Source organism: Salmo salar, chromosome 27 (genome assembly GCF_965601325.2).
Source record: "Salmo salar chromosome 27, fSalSal1, whole genome shotgun sequence".
Taxonomy (NCBI): Eukaryota; Metazoa; Chordata; class Actinopteri; order Salmoniformes; family Salmonidae; genus Salmo; species Salmo salar.
The window spans coordinates 1,813,763-1,830,841 of record NC_138317.1 but is presented as its reverse complement, the minus strand read 5'-3'; the positions used below and the strand labels follow the sequence as shown (position 1 = coordinate 1,830,841).

The 17,079-nt window shown below is 43.8% G+C and overlaps 2 protein-coding genes across 4 annotated transcripts in view; both read left to right on the top strand.

Annotated features, from left to right (window-relative positions):
• Positions 1-918: 918 nt before the first annotated feature.
• Positions 919-6,418, top strand: pygo2 (pygopus homolog 2 (Drosophila)). 2 transcript variants are annotated; one of them, XM_014176885.3, is made up of 4 exons: positions 919-1,120; positions 1,729-1,803; positions 2,697-2,746; positions 3,087-6,418. In XM_014176885.3, the coding sequence occupies exons 2-4, from the start codon at positions 1,746-1,748 to the stop codon at positions 4,719-4,721; spliced, it is 1,743 nt and encodes a 580-aa protein (XP_014032360.2). In that variant the 5' UTR covers positions 919-1,120; positions 1,729-1,745; the 3' UTR covers positions 4,722-6,418. The 2 variants fall into 2 exon arrangements, with proteins under 2 accessions (XP_014032360.2, XP_014032361.2); XM_014176886.3 differs by lacking the exon at positions 919-1,120 and having other exon boundaries at positions 1,127-1,803.
• Positions 6,419-9,416: 2,998 nt separating this feature from the next.
• The window catches only part of cgnb (cingulin b), a 53,015-nt gene continuing 45,352 nt past the window's right edge, over positions 9,417-17,079 (top strand). For both annotated transcript variants that reach the window (XM_014176884.3, XM_014176883.3), the window contains exon 1: positions 9,417-9,597. The gene's annotated coding sequence lies outside the window, so the exon portion shown is untranslated. The remainder of the gene's footprint in view (positions 9,598-17,079) is intronic.

The following is a 17,079-nucleotide window of genomic DNA, read 5'->3' as shown; positions in this document are numbered from 1 at the left end:
CCTAAAACTGCATTGTTGGTTAAGGGCTTGCAAGTAAGCGTTTCACTGTAAGGTCTACACCTGTTGTATTTGGCACATGTGACAAATGAAATTTGATTTGATTTTGATTTGGTATCATACTCATTTGAGTGTCTCAGATTGACATTTACTATGTTACATCTAGTCTATGAGACCAGGCTGACCTGGGCCTATAATCCTCAGCGAAAAACAGACTCAGTCATGAATAGGCCTATATATGACATTCTTATGCAGTTTTGTGATTTATACACAGTAGCCTATGAAAAAAGCTACATAGCAGCATTGCGTCACATAGGTACCAGGTGGCAAAGCTTTTCTGCAAAATTCAAACCCAAATTTTAACCCAATTTTAACCCCAAAAAAGAGAATCTATCAAAACAGAGAAATAATTATGAACACTTAAAATGGTGTGAACAAGATATATATATATATATATATATATATATATATATATATATATATATATATATATATCTTGTTCACACCATTTTAAGTGTTCATAATTATTCACACCATATATATATGTTGAAATGTTAATGGTAAGGTTACAGTAATAGCTACTAGGTTAGCGTTAGGGTTTAGGGTAGGGACGTCCCAAGGATCCCAGATTGCATTGTAAAACGGAACGTCTGTGTTGGTCCATCCCTACCTCAGCGTTGAAAGTGGTCCGTTCTAGACTGCTCCATAACCTGAAATTAAAGGGGTGCTAATCAAGAAATGAACACATTAATTATATAATGTGTGCTATTTACTACACAAAAGAAATCAGTTAAACTACACTTAAAATTATTAAGAAGTGTGATAACGTCTATTGTTAATCTAGATGCAGAACGTGACTTTAATTATGAAAACTCGTTTTAGGACAACCCTACTTTCCCTCTGAATTGTAATATTCCCGGATGCGCGTCTCTCCTGCCTGGCCCTCTTTGTCCGGCGGCGACAGTAGGCCGTGATTAATATGGCAAAATGTGCGTGTTTGTATCAATTATTATTTTAAGCTGTACCACAACAGAAAGCATATACCGTGTGAGGACTGGTATGTCGGCAATGACACACTGGAGAGGTTCATATTAACGACTACAGAGCAAGCAACGGAGAAAGGGTATAGTTTGCTTCCCAATAATGCTAACAGGCTAGCTAGCTAACGTTAATCAACATTTTATTAACTAGAGAGCGGTTATTTTGTGCCGCTGGCTATCATAGAGGCGAAATGTGTAAATTAACCAAATTGAATGTAGGCTATTCATTGTTATAAATCATAATCTACATGTAATCTATTAAAAAAAAACAGCTAACTAACGACTGTTACCCAAATGTGATAGCTAACGTTGCTATCCAGCTAGCTAGCTTAATTGCTAACGTTACACATCTGTAAGTGATCATTTTTAGAGGGAGGAGGGGGGAGTGTTCAGTTTCATTCAGCCCGGCTCTTCATTTTGTACAAGTTGGCTGCTGAAAGTAACCCTGGCTAGCCACAGTTTTTGAGCAAGTGTGTTGGCCAGCAAACCCCGTGACAGTCAAAGTGTGGGGAACAAGATATCGAGTTGTAAATTGCAAGGGAAGACGCACATTACGTATCTATCTATAGAAACTGTCCTCAAATCCAAAGACTGTTTGACTCCACTTGCTAGTATTGCTCGGGTCCAAATTCTCAAGACTATTCGTCATTTTACATTTTTCTTACATGATATGAACGGTGACATTGCACAGCACCAACAGTCACATTAATGGCTGCCGAATCGGGGAGACTCCTGGCGGGACAAGGCCAAGGAAAGCGAGGCAAAGGTAGGATTTTGATAATTTATCCATCCATCCCGTCTGTCTCAGATCAGAACTAACCATTAGTTACCACTGCTGCAAATCCACGTGTCTACAGGACTGTAGTCAGTTGTTCTGTCTCATCGTTTTTGTCGTGCTACTGGCATGTCTTGCATGCTGGTAAATGGCCTGGTATTAACTTAATTTCTACGTTCTCATGATGTCCGTTATTTTCCCCTCTGTGTCTCATACTCAACCAAACCTGGCATCTCTCTGCTTGACTGTTCAACACTGAAATCAAATAAAAGTGTATTGGTTGCGGGTGATGCGAAATACTTACGTTTCGAGCAATCTATACATATTTACCCTGGATAAATTTACACGAGATACTAAGAATGGTATGTTCAGCAGTATGAGGTGTTTTTATGTATATCTATATATATTTCTTTTTGTGAGTGTGCATCACCTGGTAGACGGCTAGTAATGGCTGTTAAACAGTCTGATGGCCTGGTAATAGAAGCTGTTTTTATTCTCTGTCTTTGCTCTGATGCACCTGTACTGACTCCATCTGTCTGAAGGTAGCTGAGTGAACAGTCCGTGGCTTGGGTGACTGTGGTCCTCACCTCCACACACTGTCCTCATGCCAGTCAGTCAGGAATGTTGTCTCTGTCCACTCCTGGTTCTGGACTTTGATCTTTACATCTGGGTTCTGTGTTACAAATGTACAGTCTTGTGTTGTATCTATTGCAATGTCAACATGGTTAATCTTCACACTACTTACTCCAAACCCACCCTCACAAAAAGCATTTCTTAGGGAATGAGGGAAAAATAGACACTGTGTATGTTCATCTGTAAACCAGAAAGATATGCTAGAATGTCACTCTTATCTCTCCTATTCTCCTCTGTCTTCCCCTCTTTAGGTGGACAGATGAAGAGCCCAGAGAAGAAGAAGAGGAAATCCAATGCTCAGGTAACGACTGCCTTGGCGATTCTGATCTGAAGACGTTCTTCCTTATTGTAAACATGTTTGCCGTGTTTGACTGGTGGCCTTGTCTCGAAGAAGGTTTTACTTGTTGTGTGCACTTTTTCTTGTGCTGGTCTTATGATTTGTTACACATTTAAGCATGATCTAAACTCAAGTTAAAATTTTTGTGGTAACATAGTTGACGACTTGTTACAACGATCAGTGGTTTCACTAGTTTACTATTCAACCATTCTACACTATGTGTAGCTTCTCTGCTCTTACCAAACTCACCTCGTTCAATCTCAATAATCCATTCTCTCTTGTCTCTACTAATTGTGTCTTTTAGGGGCCTGGTGGCGCGTTCTCCCACCTCTCTGAGTTTGCGCCCCCTCCCACCCCCATGGTGGACCACCTGGTTGCCTCCAACCCTTTTGACGATGACTTTGGCCCCCCGTCACTGCCGTCCCGACCTGGTGGGGCTGGAGGTCCAGGAGGGGGTCCCTTCCTCCCCAGCCCCGGGGCAGGTGGAGGAGGAGGGCCGTATGGGGGTGGAGGCAGGATGGGACCCGGGGGCATGGGCTTCATGGGGGGCCCCGGAGGACCCGTAGGAGTCCCTGGAGGTCCAGGTCGGAGACCGCCTTTCGGCCCAGGACCAGCCAACGCAGGACCGCACCACCAGCTGGGCTTTGGGGGGATGCCTGGCTTCGGGGGTGGAGGTGGTGGAGGTTTCCCGGGGCCTGGGGGTCCGTCGCAATTTAACATGCCCCCCAATTTCAGTCCCCCCATGCACCCTGGACCGGCGTTCAACCCCATGCTGTCCCCTGGTGGTATGGGGGGTCCTGGAGGAGGGGGGCCACCGCACCCTCGGTTTGGGATGCCCCTACAGCAACAGCACGGACAGGGTGGGCACCCCTTCAACAGCCCCCCTTTAACAGGTGGCGGAGGCCCCAGGGGACCCCCCCATGGCCCCATGAACCCCATGGGGGGCATGCCTGGAGGGATGAACATGATGGGGGCCATGGTAGGTGGCCCAGGAGGAAACATGGGAGGGATGTCAAGTCTACCCCCTCAAGGACAGTTCCCTCCTTCACAAGATGGGCCCTACCCAGGCCCCAGCCCCCCAGGCCCAGGAAATGAGGAGGGGAAGAACTTTGGTGGAGGTGGGCCCCAGTCTGGGCCTCCTCAGCAGCAGCAGCAGCCTAACTTAAACTCCTCTGGTCCTCCAGGTCCCAACAACACCCCCCCCGGGCCTCCCAACTCTGGCCCTCCCCAGCCTGGAGGAGGCTTCCCTGGACACCCTGACCAGCATCCCAACCCCAACACACCCGGCCAGCCCCCCTCAGCACCGCCCCAGCCCAACCCTAACTCCTCCCCCACCGGCCCCCTCAACGGATCCCAGCCTCAGCAGCTGCCGCCGAATCAGCTGCAGGGGCCCAACTCTACCAACACCCCCTCTTCCAATAACCCGTCCCAGCAGCAGTCGACTCTGCCCAATTCTGCCCCCGGCTCCACCCCTTACAACCAGCAGAACAACGCTCCTGGTGGATGCCCCATGCCCAATGCTCCCCCCAACTCTGCCCAGAACAACTTGACCAACAGTGGGGGCAACACCCCCGCCAGCAACCCTAACCCCCCTTCCAACTCCACTCCCAACACCCAGTCTCCGCTGCCCCCCGGCCCCGCCAACACCTCCACGGGCCCAGGCGCCGGTCCAGGAAAGCTGGGGGGCCCGGGCATGGTGTTCCCCTGTGGCTTCTGCCTGTCAGAGGTGCACGACGACCAGGATGCCATCTTGTGCGAGGCTTCGTGCCAGCGCTGGTTCCACCGTGACTGCACGGGCCTGACTGAGCCGGCCTACGGGCTTCTGACCCGGGAGAGCTCTGCCGTCTGGGCCTGCGACTTCTGCCTCAAAACCAAGGAGATCCAGGCTGTGTATGTCCGCCAGGGCCTGGGCCAGCTGGTGGCTGCCAATGAAGGCTGAGGAGGCAGAGGAGGAGGGACTGGGAGGGGTGCAGGGGAAGAGACAATGACTGCTCTGATCTCTCTCACCCAACCTTATCTGATAAGCCGTTTACAATGCCCAAATCTCTCTTTTACATACATAAACACACTTACACTCACTGGCCAGTTTATTGGGTACAGCGCCTCTTTCACGAAAATGGATCGCTCCTATAGACAATGAGTCATGTGGCCGTGGCTTGCTATGTAAAGCAGGCAGACAGGCATCGAGTCATTCAGTTACTGTTCGATTGAACGTTAGAATGGGCAACACAAGTGACCTAAGCAAGTGACTTTGAGCGCAGTATGATTGTCGGTGCCAGGCGCACCAGATCCAGGATCACAGACTCCCTCCTGGGCTTTTCACGCACAACAGTGTCTAGGGTTTACCGAGAATGGTGTGACAAATAAAACATCCAGAATCGTGCAAGCTATCAGGCGGGCCACAAACATACAAATAACGGCGCAGTACAACAGTGAAGTGTAGAATGGCATCTCGGAACCCACAACTCATCAATCCTTGTCAAGGATGGGCTGTTGCAGCAGATGACCACACCGGGTTCCACTCCTATCAGCTAAAAACAAAAAGAAGCGGCTTCAGTAGGCACGTGATCACCAACATTGGACAATTGAGGAGTGGGAAAACATTGCATGGAACATTCAGGCTGTTCTGGAAGCAAAGCTGTGTCTGACCCGGTACTACATGTGTGTACCTAATAAACTGGCTAGTGAGTACATGAAGCACTTTTAGTGACTCTTTTGGACTGAACAACTGATTTCCCCGTACATGACAATGTCCTGTCCACATTATCCCCCCAGACATTTGGCCTGGCGACAAGCAAAGCACTGACACCAACACACTACCTCATACTTTGTGACTGACCAACACAGACCCCTCACTGACAGACTGACTGACTGACCCCTGGTGGGAGCGTGGTCATCTTACACACACACACGTACATACCTGGTTTTGACCCAGAGCAGATGAATCCAAAGGAGACCCAGGCCACTCCTCAATGTACTAGACTGTCCTCCCACCCACACCTCCAGAGAGAAAAGAATGGCGCCACAGAAAAGTTTGTAGATATGCAGCCTGAACGTTTTCCCAAAACACGCCTCCATCTTGGAATGCAGGAGAATCAACCAATGAACAAAAAAATGTAATTATATTATGTCTTGGTTATGTCAATGGACTTTTTGTTTTTATACATTGAATGAACCATTTTTATATCTCTTCTTCACTGGACACAGAAGTTGTGATATCAGTGCTGTTGGATGGTGTTGGCATAGCTACAAGTAGTGACATCATGGTCATATCCAATGTGTGTACTAGTCTTTTGGGAATGCATGTGAACAAATGCAGTAACTTTGTCCAATCTGTTTTTATTTGTAATTTGGTCTCTGCTAGAGGCCTCGAAGTAGACCAAATAACAGAGCGAAAAATATCAATGTTCATATTATTGTCATGTCAGGTGTTTGTAATTTTCCTTAAAAAAAAAAAAAAACATTCTGTCCAAGTTGCCTTTTTCTCACCCCATTCACTTTTTGTACTGCTATCTGCTGTATAATAATGTGCTCTACTCAGGCGCCCTCTGGTGGGAACCTGAGGGACTGACCAGCAGCCCACACAGGGCGGGGAAGGTACTGAACTCTGAAGAAGTAAAGAGAATTGTTTTTGTACTCGCCCTTGTCAAATCTTTTAATTTGTGGCTTTTGTTGTATTAAACATGGGGATACACTAAACCTGCTAAAACAGATATGCTGCTACTCTAGTTACTTCAAATTGTCTAATGGCAGTACCAGGGTTGAGTCATTTCCCTTTCAAATCAGTCAATTCAGGAAGTAAACTGAAAAATCAATTTTCCTCAATTTTTTTCCTACATTGGTATACGATCACATCTATCCGTGGGAATACTTTGGAACAGATTTCCAAAATTTAAAATGTTTTCCTTACGGTCTTATGTCCAACAACTTTTTTTTTTAAGTATGTTTTTTGCTCAGAGAACTTGGGGTTGCCAATACGGGCCACCAGTACGGGAACCCAGCCCTAGGCAGATGGGTTGCCTCCCACAATGTTCCGACATGCAGTACATATAGTGCTGTTGCACTAGGTCTGGGATTTCTGAGAGTGATTTTGAGTGACTATTTGTTTTTTACCCAAACCCTGAATGTTACTGACCAACCCTCACATGAGCATTGATTAACCATTATGCTATTTCCATCCTTCAGTGTCTATCATGGGGATTATATCCATCTAAATGCACTCTTGATGTCTGAGAAACAGAATTTTGTTCTGCTCTGTGGAAATGTATTGAGTTCACAACTTTCCACTGATGCATAACAATCCAACTGAACTTATTTTTGGAGATAGCTTGAGCTATGAAGAAATGTCATCATGTTAAAGAGATTTGTTTATTACCATGGCATGATGTAAGTAGTCTGTCTATGGGCCAGGAGTAACTGCACTCCAACAACTATATTACCATTCATGACCAAAAACTAAATGAACCCTTAGTTGCATTCACGCAAAAATCACCTAAAATCCATACCTTATATGGTCACAGGGGAACTGCAACCTTATCAAATCAGATTGTATTTGTCACATGCGCCCAATACAACAGGTGTAGACCTTAGTGAAATGCTTGCTGACAAGCCCTTAACCAATAATGCTTTGAGACAAAAAAGACAAAAAATATAAATAATAAACAGCAGCAGTAAAATAACAATAGCGAGGCTATATACAGGGGGTACCGGTACAGAGTCAATGTGTGGGGGCACCGGTTAGTCAAGGTAATTGAGGTAATATGTACATGTAGGTAGAGTTAAAGTGACCATGCATAGATAAACAGAGTAGCAGCAGCGTAAAACGGGTCTGGGTAGCCCTTTGATTAGATGTTCAGGAGTCTTATGGCTTGGGGGTAGAAGCTGTTAAGAAGCCATTTGGACCTGGACTTGGCGCTCCGGTACCATTTGCCGTGCGGTAGCAGATAGAACAGTCTATGATTAGGGTGGCTGGAGTCTTTGACAATTTTTAGGGCCTTTCTCTGACACCGCCTGGTATGGAGTTCCTGGATGGCAGTAAGTTTGGCCCCAGTGAGGTGCTGGGCCGTACACACTACCCTCTGTAGTGCCTTACGGTCGGAGGCCGAGCAGTTGCCATACCAGGCAGTTATGCAACCAGTCAGGGTGCTCTCGATGGTGCAGCTGTAGAACCTTTTGAGGATCTGAGGACCCATGCCAAATCTTTTCAGTCTCCTGAGGGGGAATAGGTTTTGTCGTGCCCTCTTCACGACTGTCTTGGTGTGTTTGGACCATGATAGTTTGTTGGTGATGTGGACACCAAGGAACTTGAAGCTCTCAACCTGCTCCACTGCAGACCCGTCGATGAGAATGGGGTCGTCCTCGGTCCTCCTTTTCCTGTACTCCACAATCATCTCCTTTGTCTTGATCACGTTGAGGGAGAGGTTGTTGTCCTGGCACCACATGGCCAGGTCTCTGACCTCCCCATAGGCTGTCTCATTGTTGTTGGTCATCAGGCCTACCACTGTTGTGTCATCGGCAAACTTGACAATGGTGTTGGGAGTCATGCCTGGCCATGCAGTCATGAGTGAACAGGGACAGGGCCCCGTGCTGAGGATCAGTGTGGCGGATGTGTTGTTACCTACCCTTACCACCTGGGGGCGGCCCCACAGGAAGTCCAGGATCCAGTAGCAGTGGGGGGTGTTTAGTCCCAGGGTCCTTAGCTTTGTGATGAGCTTTGAGGGCACTATGGTGTTGAAGGTAGTCTGTGCTGTAGTCAATGAATATCATTCTCACATAGGTGTTCCTTTTGTCCAGGTGGGAAAGGGCAGTGTTGAGTACAATAGAGATTGCATCATCTGTGGGGGTGGTATGCAAATTGGAGTGGGTCTAGGGTTTCTGGGATAATGGTGTTGATGTGAGCCTTGACCAGCCTTTCAAAGCACTTCATGGCTACAGACAGGTTACTTTAGTGTTCTTGAGCACAGGGATTATGGTGGTCTGCTTCAAACATGTTGTTATTACAGACTCAGTCAGGGACAAGTTGAAAATGTTAGTGAAGACACTTTTGTTTATCTAGGCAAGTCAGTTAACAACAAATTCATATTTACAATGACGGCCTGGGAACAGTGGGTTAACTGCCTTGTTCAGGGGCAGAACAACAGATTTTTACATTCGATCTAGTGGGATTCGATCTGGCCCAACGCGCTAACCACTAGGCTACCTGCCGCCCCAATTTGCCAGTTGGTCAGCGCATGCTCGGAGTACAGGACACTTTATATAATTTTGTAGCGTAAACACGCATGTTAAGTTACTGCCAGATTTCTTCTGTAGTATTCAACTGTGATATTTAATTACAATATGAATTGTGATCAATCATTGATCATTGGTGATCAATAAATGATCATATATCTAGACTGAGAATAGCCCTACCCCCTACTTTAGTCTAATGCAAATAAACCGCATTAATGTACTCATGCAGCCTATAGCAAATGGAGCCATGGAGCGCAAATAGGCGTTAAATAATCGTTATAGATAGACCCTTGATTGGCAGCACTGTCTCGCGGATATGGAAAGGACCTTACATTCAATATGCGCCGCGCCAATCGGCTTGTTTCGAGGGCGGGGCGATATTATCTGACGTAGCCCACTGGCAAACAGGTTGCTTTAGCGGCGGCAGCGGCAGCCGGACCAGGAGGAGTTTGTTCATGTCTGCAGTGTATTGTGAAACATATTCTGGGCTACAACACCGCAAGTGAGCACACGCATCTCTCGATAATCAAAGGGTACTTTAGACGTTGCTTCTGATATCTCGACTGGACCATCATCCATTCTTGCAGGTAGGCTACAGTAGAGTATAACAACGCGCTTGCATTCAGCGACGCTACTTATTTTCCTCAGTATCTGCGTTAAGAGACGTCAACGATAGGCAACACGTCATAGCCTGCTCATCGTCGACATTTATAACGCACAGATACTGGGGTAGTCTACTTATTATTTGCTTAGGTTATTGTCTATTTGTTATTGGCGTCGGTCGGGGTCAGTAAAGGAACGCCAAAGGCAATTGTTGAGTCGTTCCTATTAAATAGTCTCTCTCTGCTTTTCGCTGATCAGCGTTTTGGACAGCGAGCGTTCATTTGGGATAAGCACAGAGCGGGGACACCTGTGGCTTTTTGGTGCGTTGGCAGCAGTCTTACTTATACTCCGCTTTTCCTGGCCACAACTACAGAGTGGTGATAGAAATCGTATTATCGCGCTGTAATTGTATGCATATTGACACGTAGCCTATAAGCCTCATATAGGGGTCGATAGGCAATAGTAGCCTACCCTGGGAATTTTGTAGATTAGAATAGTGAACACATATCTCCGTGTAGGTTGATAGAGTAGGTCGCAAGTGTTACGTGGTACAGGTTGATATATCTGGTCATATTCGAGTCTCTTCCCGTTTCTCTTGTGGTCATCGTACCACACACGCATCCCTAGTTTCTTTCAAACGGATACTGGGTGGGTGTGACGCAATTAATTCGATGAGGTCAGGTGACAGTTAGTCTTTAGGCCCTCCAATAAAGCTTATTTTATTTGTCATAGAGTTTGCATGTGGTTATTCCTGTCATCTGATAAAGATTTCGAACATATGAAAATAATTCAGGTCAAATTGAGTTAGGCCTACTCTGTATGTTAACAATTACTCCTCTGAAGTTGACCTTTTTAAGATGGCACCAGAGAACAAGGCTGACATTTTACATATTCCTAACCAATAGTGTTTTTTGTTTGTTTCTTTGCATTTAACTTTTTTTAGTTATTTGATACATAATGTTGCTGCTACCTTCTCTTATGACCTGAAAATAACTGATTGGCATCAGAACTGCGATTACTCCAGAGGAGTTATTTTCCTTTATCAAGTCTGACAAGCCCCACGTGAATGGTATACTGCTTCTGGAACAGGCCCAGACCAGATCCCGTCATTTGCGTGAAGAGAAGGTGGAGAAAAAGGGGCCAGAGGGCGAGCTGCCTTCAGAGAATTCGTAGGCGATCGAATAAACCCCCACTTCCTTCCATTCTGCTAGCAAATGTGCTATCTTTGGAAAATAAAATCGATGACCTACGCAGAAAATTAAACTACGATTGGGACATTCAAAACTGTAATATCTTATGCTTCACGGAGTCGTGGCTGAACAAAGAAATTATCAACATGGCTGGCTGGTTATGCTCTGTATTGGTAGGACAGAACAGCAGCGTCTGGTAAGACAAGGGGCGGCTGACTATATTTTTGTAAATAACAGCTGGTGCATGACATTTAAGGAAGTCTTGAGGTTTTGCACGCCTGAGGTAGGTTATCTCATGATAAGCTGTAGACCACACTATCTACCTAGAGAGAGTATCTGTATTTTTTTGTAGCTGTCTATAGAGGGGAAAAAAGTATTTGATCCCCTGCTGATTTTGTACGTTTGCCCACTGACAAAGAAATGATCAGTCTATAATTTTAATGGTAGGTTTATTTGAACAGTGAGAGAATCCAGAAAAACACATGTCAAAAATGTTATAAATTGATTTGCATTTTAATGAGGAGCGCCAAGTCTAGGTCCAAGATGCTTCTAAACAGCTTCTACCCCCAAGCCTTAAGATTCCTGAACATCATATCAAATGGCTACCCACACTATTTGCATTACCCCCCCCCCCCTTTTTTTTTTACATGGCTGCTACTGTTGTTATTATCTATGCGTAGTCACTTTAATAACCCTACCTACATGTACATATTACCTCAACTAACCAGTGCCCCCGCACATTGACTCTACCGGTACCCCCTGTGTATAGTCTCACTATTGTTATTTTACTGCTGCTCTTTTATTTCTTATTCTTACTCATATTTTTTTTTTAAACTGCATTGTTGGTTAAGGCTAGGGGTCCCGCTAGCCTTAACAACTTCCTGTGAAACTGGAGGGTGCGCAATTCAAATAAATAATCATAAATATTATGGATTTTAAACATTTATGTACACGTGTCTTATATCGACTGAAAGCTTAAATTCTTGTTAATCTAACTGCTAATTCCGATTTACAGTAGCTGTGTCCCTCTACTAAAACTTATTTCTTATTCGTTTTTGAACTTACAAGCCTGAAACCTTGAACATAGACTGCTGCCACCCTGTGGAAGCCATATGAATTGCATCCAGGGAGTGTTATGTGTTATAGACTCCTACATTATTTTAAATTTTTTACCAACTTCAAAGTGTTTTCTTTCCAATGGTACCAATTATATGCATATCCTGGCTTCAGGGCCTGAGCTACAGGCAGTTTACTTTGGGCATGTCATTCAGGCAGGAAGTGGAGAGAAAAAAGGGGCCTAGCCCTAAGAAGTTTAAGGCCTGTAAGTAATCATTTCACTGTTGTATTCGGCGCATGTGACAAAGATTTGATTCGTTGGTGTAGCCTGTATTATGAAAATATAGTTTCCCTGTAAACATTCACCACAACACTTCACTATCACCTGGGCATGATGATGCCTGTGTCCTCTTCTAATCTTCCTTTCGTATCTCTTCCAATTTGATAGGAGAATAGGTGCCTAGGGTGAAGTGTTGCTACCAGTAGGCTACATTTTAACACAAATTCTAAGCAAATTGTGTTAATACAACAGAACTTGGCCTAAAACCAGTGCTTAAGGGCTGACATTCATAGCTCATTAGAAAGTGTATGGTTAAACAGATGCGTAGAGCTACAATGAGAAACTGGTTAAACAGATACGTAGAGCTACAATGTGAAACTTTCACTGCAATGTTGTTTTACACAACCCAGCCTGCCCATCCCACTTTGCCCAAACTCATTCTCTCCCAGTACTGAAGTAGTGTGAACAGTATTGATTGACAGTATGGTTGTCATGGTTGAAGAACACTGCAAGATCGAAATGTTCAATTGTGCTAAAGTGGTCTGGGATCCCAGAGTAAAACCAAAAGGCATATTTGGGGGACATCTGAATATAAGTAGTGATGAGATTAGATCATTGCTTCCTGGGTCGAATCTAGATTTGTTTTGTCTTACAGTAACCTGGCTTCATAGTAACATTTTAATTCATATGATTGTTCCTGGATACAAATGTTTTAAAGAGAGAGAACCACTGGGAGAGGAGGGGGTGTTTTGATATACATCAAGACTCCATTAAGTGCGAAGAAGTACTCCTGGGAAGTGTAAATGTGTTCCTGTCATCACAAATGCATTTTTATATTCTAGTTGTGTATAATCCCCCTGCATGTGATGTACAATATTATGCAAAATTAGAAGAACTACTTAAATCTCTTAATTCCAAGTCTGCATGGCTGGGTTTTGGTGACTTCAATATCAACTGGATGGACAACCCTGGCAAAATTAGGCTTAAAGCAGTCATCATGACAACTAGATTTCTGTCAAATGGTTCATGGGCCCACCAGAAATAGCCAGTCAAAGATTGATCTGATATTCACAAACTGAGGGGATTGAATTACAAAAACAAAGGGGTGCATCTTTCATGGGGATGGGGGGGACAGCCCCCCCCCCCCCCCCCCCCCCCCAAGTTTTATCATTGGAGTATGATACATAACGTGGCAACTGTGTGCTTTAGGACCATGTGGATGCCTCTGAGCGGTCGGGTAGGCTGTTTGGTGTGTTTATCTGACTGGATTTAGGACCGGGCTGTGTGAAGGCAACTTCTAGAAGGCTGGCTGGACCAGCACGGGAGAGTTGAGCATAGTTCAGTGTGTATGCGTTGCGCTCTTTCACCAAGTTGTGAAAGGATGCAGAACAGAAAATGGCTACTCTTTAGTTGACTGATGTAGCTGGCCATGTAACTGCGGGGATTTGTTTTTGCAACTTTCTGGTTACTAGTCCAGCGCTCTAACCACCTGCCTTACATTGCACTCCACGAGGAGCCTGCATGGCAGGCTGACTACCTGTTACGCGAGGGCAGCAAGAAGCCAAGGTAAGTTGCTAGCTAGCATTAAACTTATAAAAAAAACTATCAATCTTAACATAATCACTAGTTAACTACACATGGTTGATGATATTACTATTTTATCTAACGTGTCCTGCGTTGCATTTAATCGATGCGGTGCCTGTTAATTTGTCATTGAATCACAGCCTACTTCGACAAACGGGTGATGATTTAACAGTCGTTGCACCAATGTACCTAACCATAAACATCAATGCCTTTCTTTAAAATCAATACACAAGTATATATTTTTAAACCTGCATATTTAGTTAATATTGCCTGCTAACATGAAATTGTCACTGCTCTTGCGTTCATTGCCTGGCTCGTTGCGAACTAATTTGCCAGAATTTTACGTAATTATGACATACCATTGAAGGTTGTGCAATGTAACAGGAATATTTAGACTTAGGGATGCCATCCATTAGATAAAATACGGACCGGTTCCGTATTTCACTGAATGGAAAAAAACTTTTTGTTTTCGAGATGATAGTTTCCGGATTCGACCATATTAATGACCTAAGGCTCGTATTTCTGTGTGTTTATTATAATTAAGTCTATGATTTGATAGTGCAGTCTGACTGAGTGGTGGTAGGCACCAGCTGGCTCGTAAGAATTCATTCAAACAGCACTTTCGTGCGGACGGAAGCTATACTGTTTCACTGGCAATACTAAAGTGCCTATAAGAACGTCAAAGGTATATGAAATACAAATCGTATAGAGAGAAATAGTCCTATAATAACTACAATCTAAAACTTCTTACCTGGGAATATTGAAGACTCATGTTAAAAGGAACCACCAGCTTTCATATGTTCCCATGTTCTGAGCAAGGCACTTAGACGTTAGCTTTCTTACATGGCACATATTGCACTTTTACTTTCTTCTCCAACACTTTGTTTTTGCATTATTTAAACCAAATTGAAGATGTTTCATTATATATTTGAGACTAAATTGATTTTATTGATGTATTATATTAAGTTAAAATAAGTGTTCATTCAGTATTGTTGTAATTGTCATTATTACAAATAAATAAAGTTGGCCAATTTTAATCTATCGCCTTTTTTTTGGGTCCTCCAATAATCGGTATCGGCGTTGAAAAATCATAATCGGTCGACCTCTAGTTTGAACTTTGTTTTGTCCTGTTTCAAAGTAAATTAACTTGGCAAGCGGGAGAGAGCTGGCCAAAAGTTGGCCTACATTAACTATTATTTTTTTCCTCAATCAAACTAGACCTGAATCAAACGATGAAACCATCGGTGTAACGATTGAAGATTGATTTTCTGTTTTCTCAGTGCAATGTGAGTTGTATTAGTCATTATATCAATAACATTATTGATCTGTCAGTTTCCCTAACTAATTCCCTTCTTTTCACACTGACACAGTAATAAACAGCTCTACCATTACAGGCTTCACTGTCATGGTGCACAGTAGAGGTCTGCGCAGACTGATTTCTTCATCCCACCCACACCTGCTGGATCTCTATCGACTACCACCCGTTACCGCAAGAACTGGTCCCAAACCCAACCGCAGTCCTGCAATGTTATTTTATGCATATCTGACACAGCTCAGAGTACTATAGGATATACCCTCACTTTTTCAGGAGGACGATTTGCAGGCAAAGACAAATAATTGGGTAATAAATCCATACTTATTGAAAATGAAAAGGCGCAATGCTTGCTCACCATAGTACCCTAACCTATGTGCGCGTTGTGCTGTTTTCAATGATTAAATGTTTTGATTGCACTTCGACTTACATTGGTTGAGCACCCTTCACTTTTCATTATCAATATTTATTTACAGACACTAGTAAACTACAGGGTATTTAAGTTTTCATATTTTTCATATTTTTTTATTTACGTTTTTTTTCATATTCACGTTAACTGCAACGTGATTTTGCAGTATATTCAGTGAATGAAACAAAGTTCCATCTTGCATTGATGGGTAGACATTCAGTAGGCACAGGACAGCAGCTAAAGCTTAAAGCTACAGTCTGGGATCTGGGAATAATGGTCATTTCAGTTATTGAACCATTGATTCTGTTCTGGGATAATATAATGTATAAATGTACACCAAGGTAATTCTTTGTCATGCCTCATTTTAGGAGGATTAGATGTTGATAGGGGTCTCAGCAGGGTCAGGCAGCCAGGGAAGACCAGTCAGTCCAATGTTTGCTGGATTGTCCAGATCCTATTTTATGGATGTCTGACAAACCTCAAGTTGATTTCCAAACTTTATGAAGGGTGATAGAGGCTTTTCCCGATGACACACAACTGTGAGGAAGGCCTGGGAGACACTATTGATGATGAATGGGTACAGATATGTTAGAATGCCCAGACATGTTCATATAATTTCATCTGTAAATGACTGCAGTTTAAGAACCTCCATAGAACGTACTATATGCCAGTGAAATTGAATATCATGCACTCAGAAATATGATTATTCTACTGGAGGTGTAAAGCACAAGGGGACATGCAGTTGAAGTCGGAAGTTTACATACACTTAGGTTGGTCATTAAAACTCATTTTTCAACCACTCCACAAATTTCTTCTTAACAAACTGATTTGGCAAGTCGTTTAGGACAATCTACTTTGTGCATGACGCAAGTAATTTTTCCAGCAATTGTTGACAGATTATTTCACTTAATTCACTGTATCACAATTCCAGTGGGTCAGAAGTTACATACACTAAGTTGACTGTGCCTTTAAACAGCTTGGAAAATTCCAGAAAATGATGTCATGGCTTTAGAAGCTTCTGATAGGCTAATTGACATCATTTGAGTCAATTGGAGGTGTACCTGTGGATGTATTTGAAGGCATGCCTTCAAACTCAGTGCCTCTTTGCTTGATATCATGGGAAAATCAAAAGAAATCAGCCAAGACCTCAGAAAATAATTGTAGACCTCCAAGTCTGGTTCATCCTTGGGAGCAATTTCCACACGCCTGAAGGTACCACGTTCATCTGTACAAACAATAGTACGCAAGTATAAACACCATGGGACCACGCAGCTGTCATACCGCTCAGGAAGGAGACACGTTCTGTCTCCTAGAGATTAATGTACTTTGGTGCGAAAAGTGCAAATCAATCCCAGAACAAAAGCAAAGGACCTTGTGAAGATGCTGGAGGAAACGGGTACAAAAGTACCTATATCCACAGTAAAACGAGTCCTATATCGACATAACCTGAAAGGCTGCTCAGCAAGGAAGTCACTGCTCCAAACCCGCCATAAAAAAAAGCCAGACTACAGTTTGCAACTGCACATGGGGACAAAGATCGTACTTTTGGAGAAATGTCCTCTGGTTTGATGAAACAAAAATGGAACTGTTTGGCTGTAATGACCATAGTTATGTTTGGAGGAAAAAGGGGGAGGC

Coding starts and splice junctions, on each gene's coding strand:
- pygo2 (XM_014176885.3), top strand. CDS start 1,746: ATGGCTGCCGAATCGGGGAGACTCCTGGCGGGACAAGGCCAAGGAAAG. Junction 1,804..2,696: donor CCAAGGAAAGCGAGGCAAAG/GTAGGATTTTGA, acceptor TCCCCTCTTTAG/GTGGACAGATGAAGAGCCCA. Junction 2,747..3,086: donor AGAGGAAATCCAATGCTCAG/GTAACGACTGCC, acceptor TGTGTCTTTTAG/GGGCCTGGTGGCGCGTTCTC.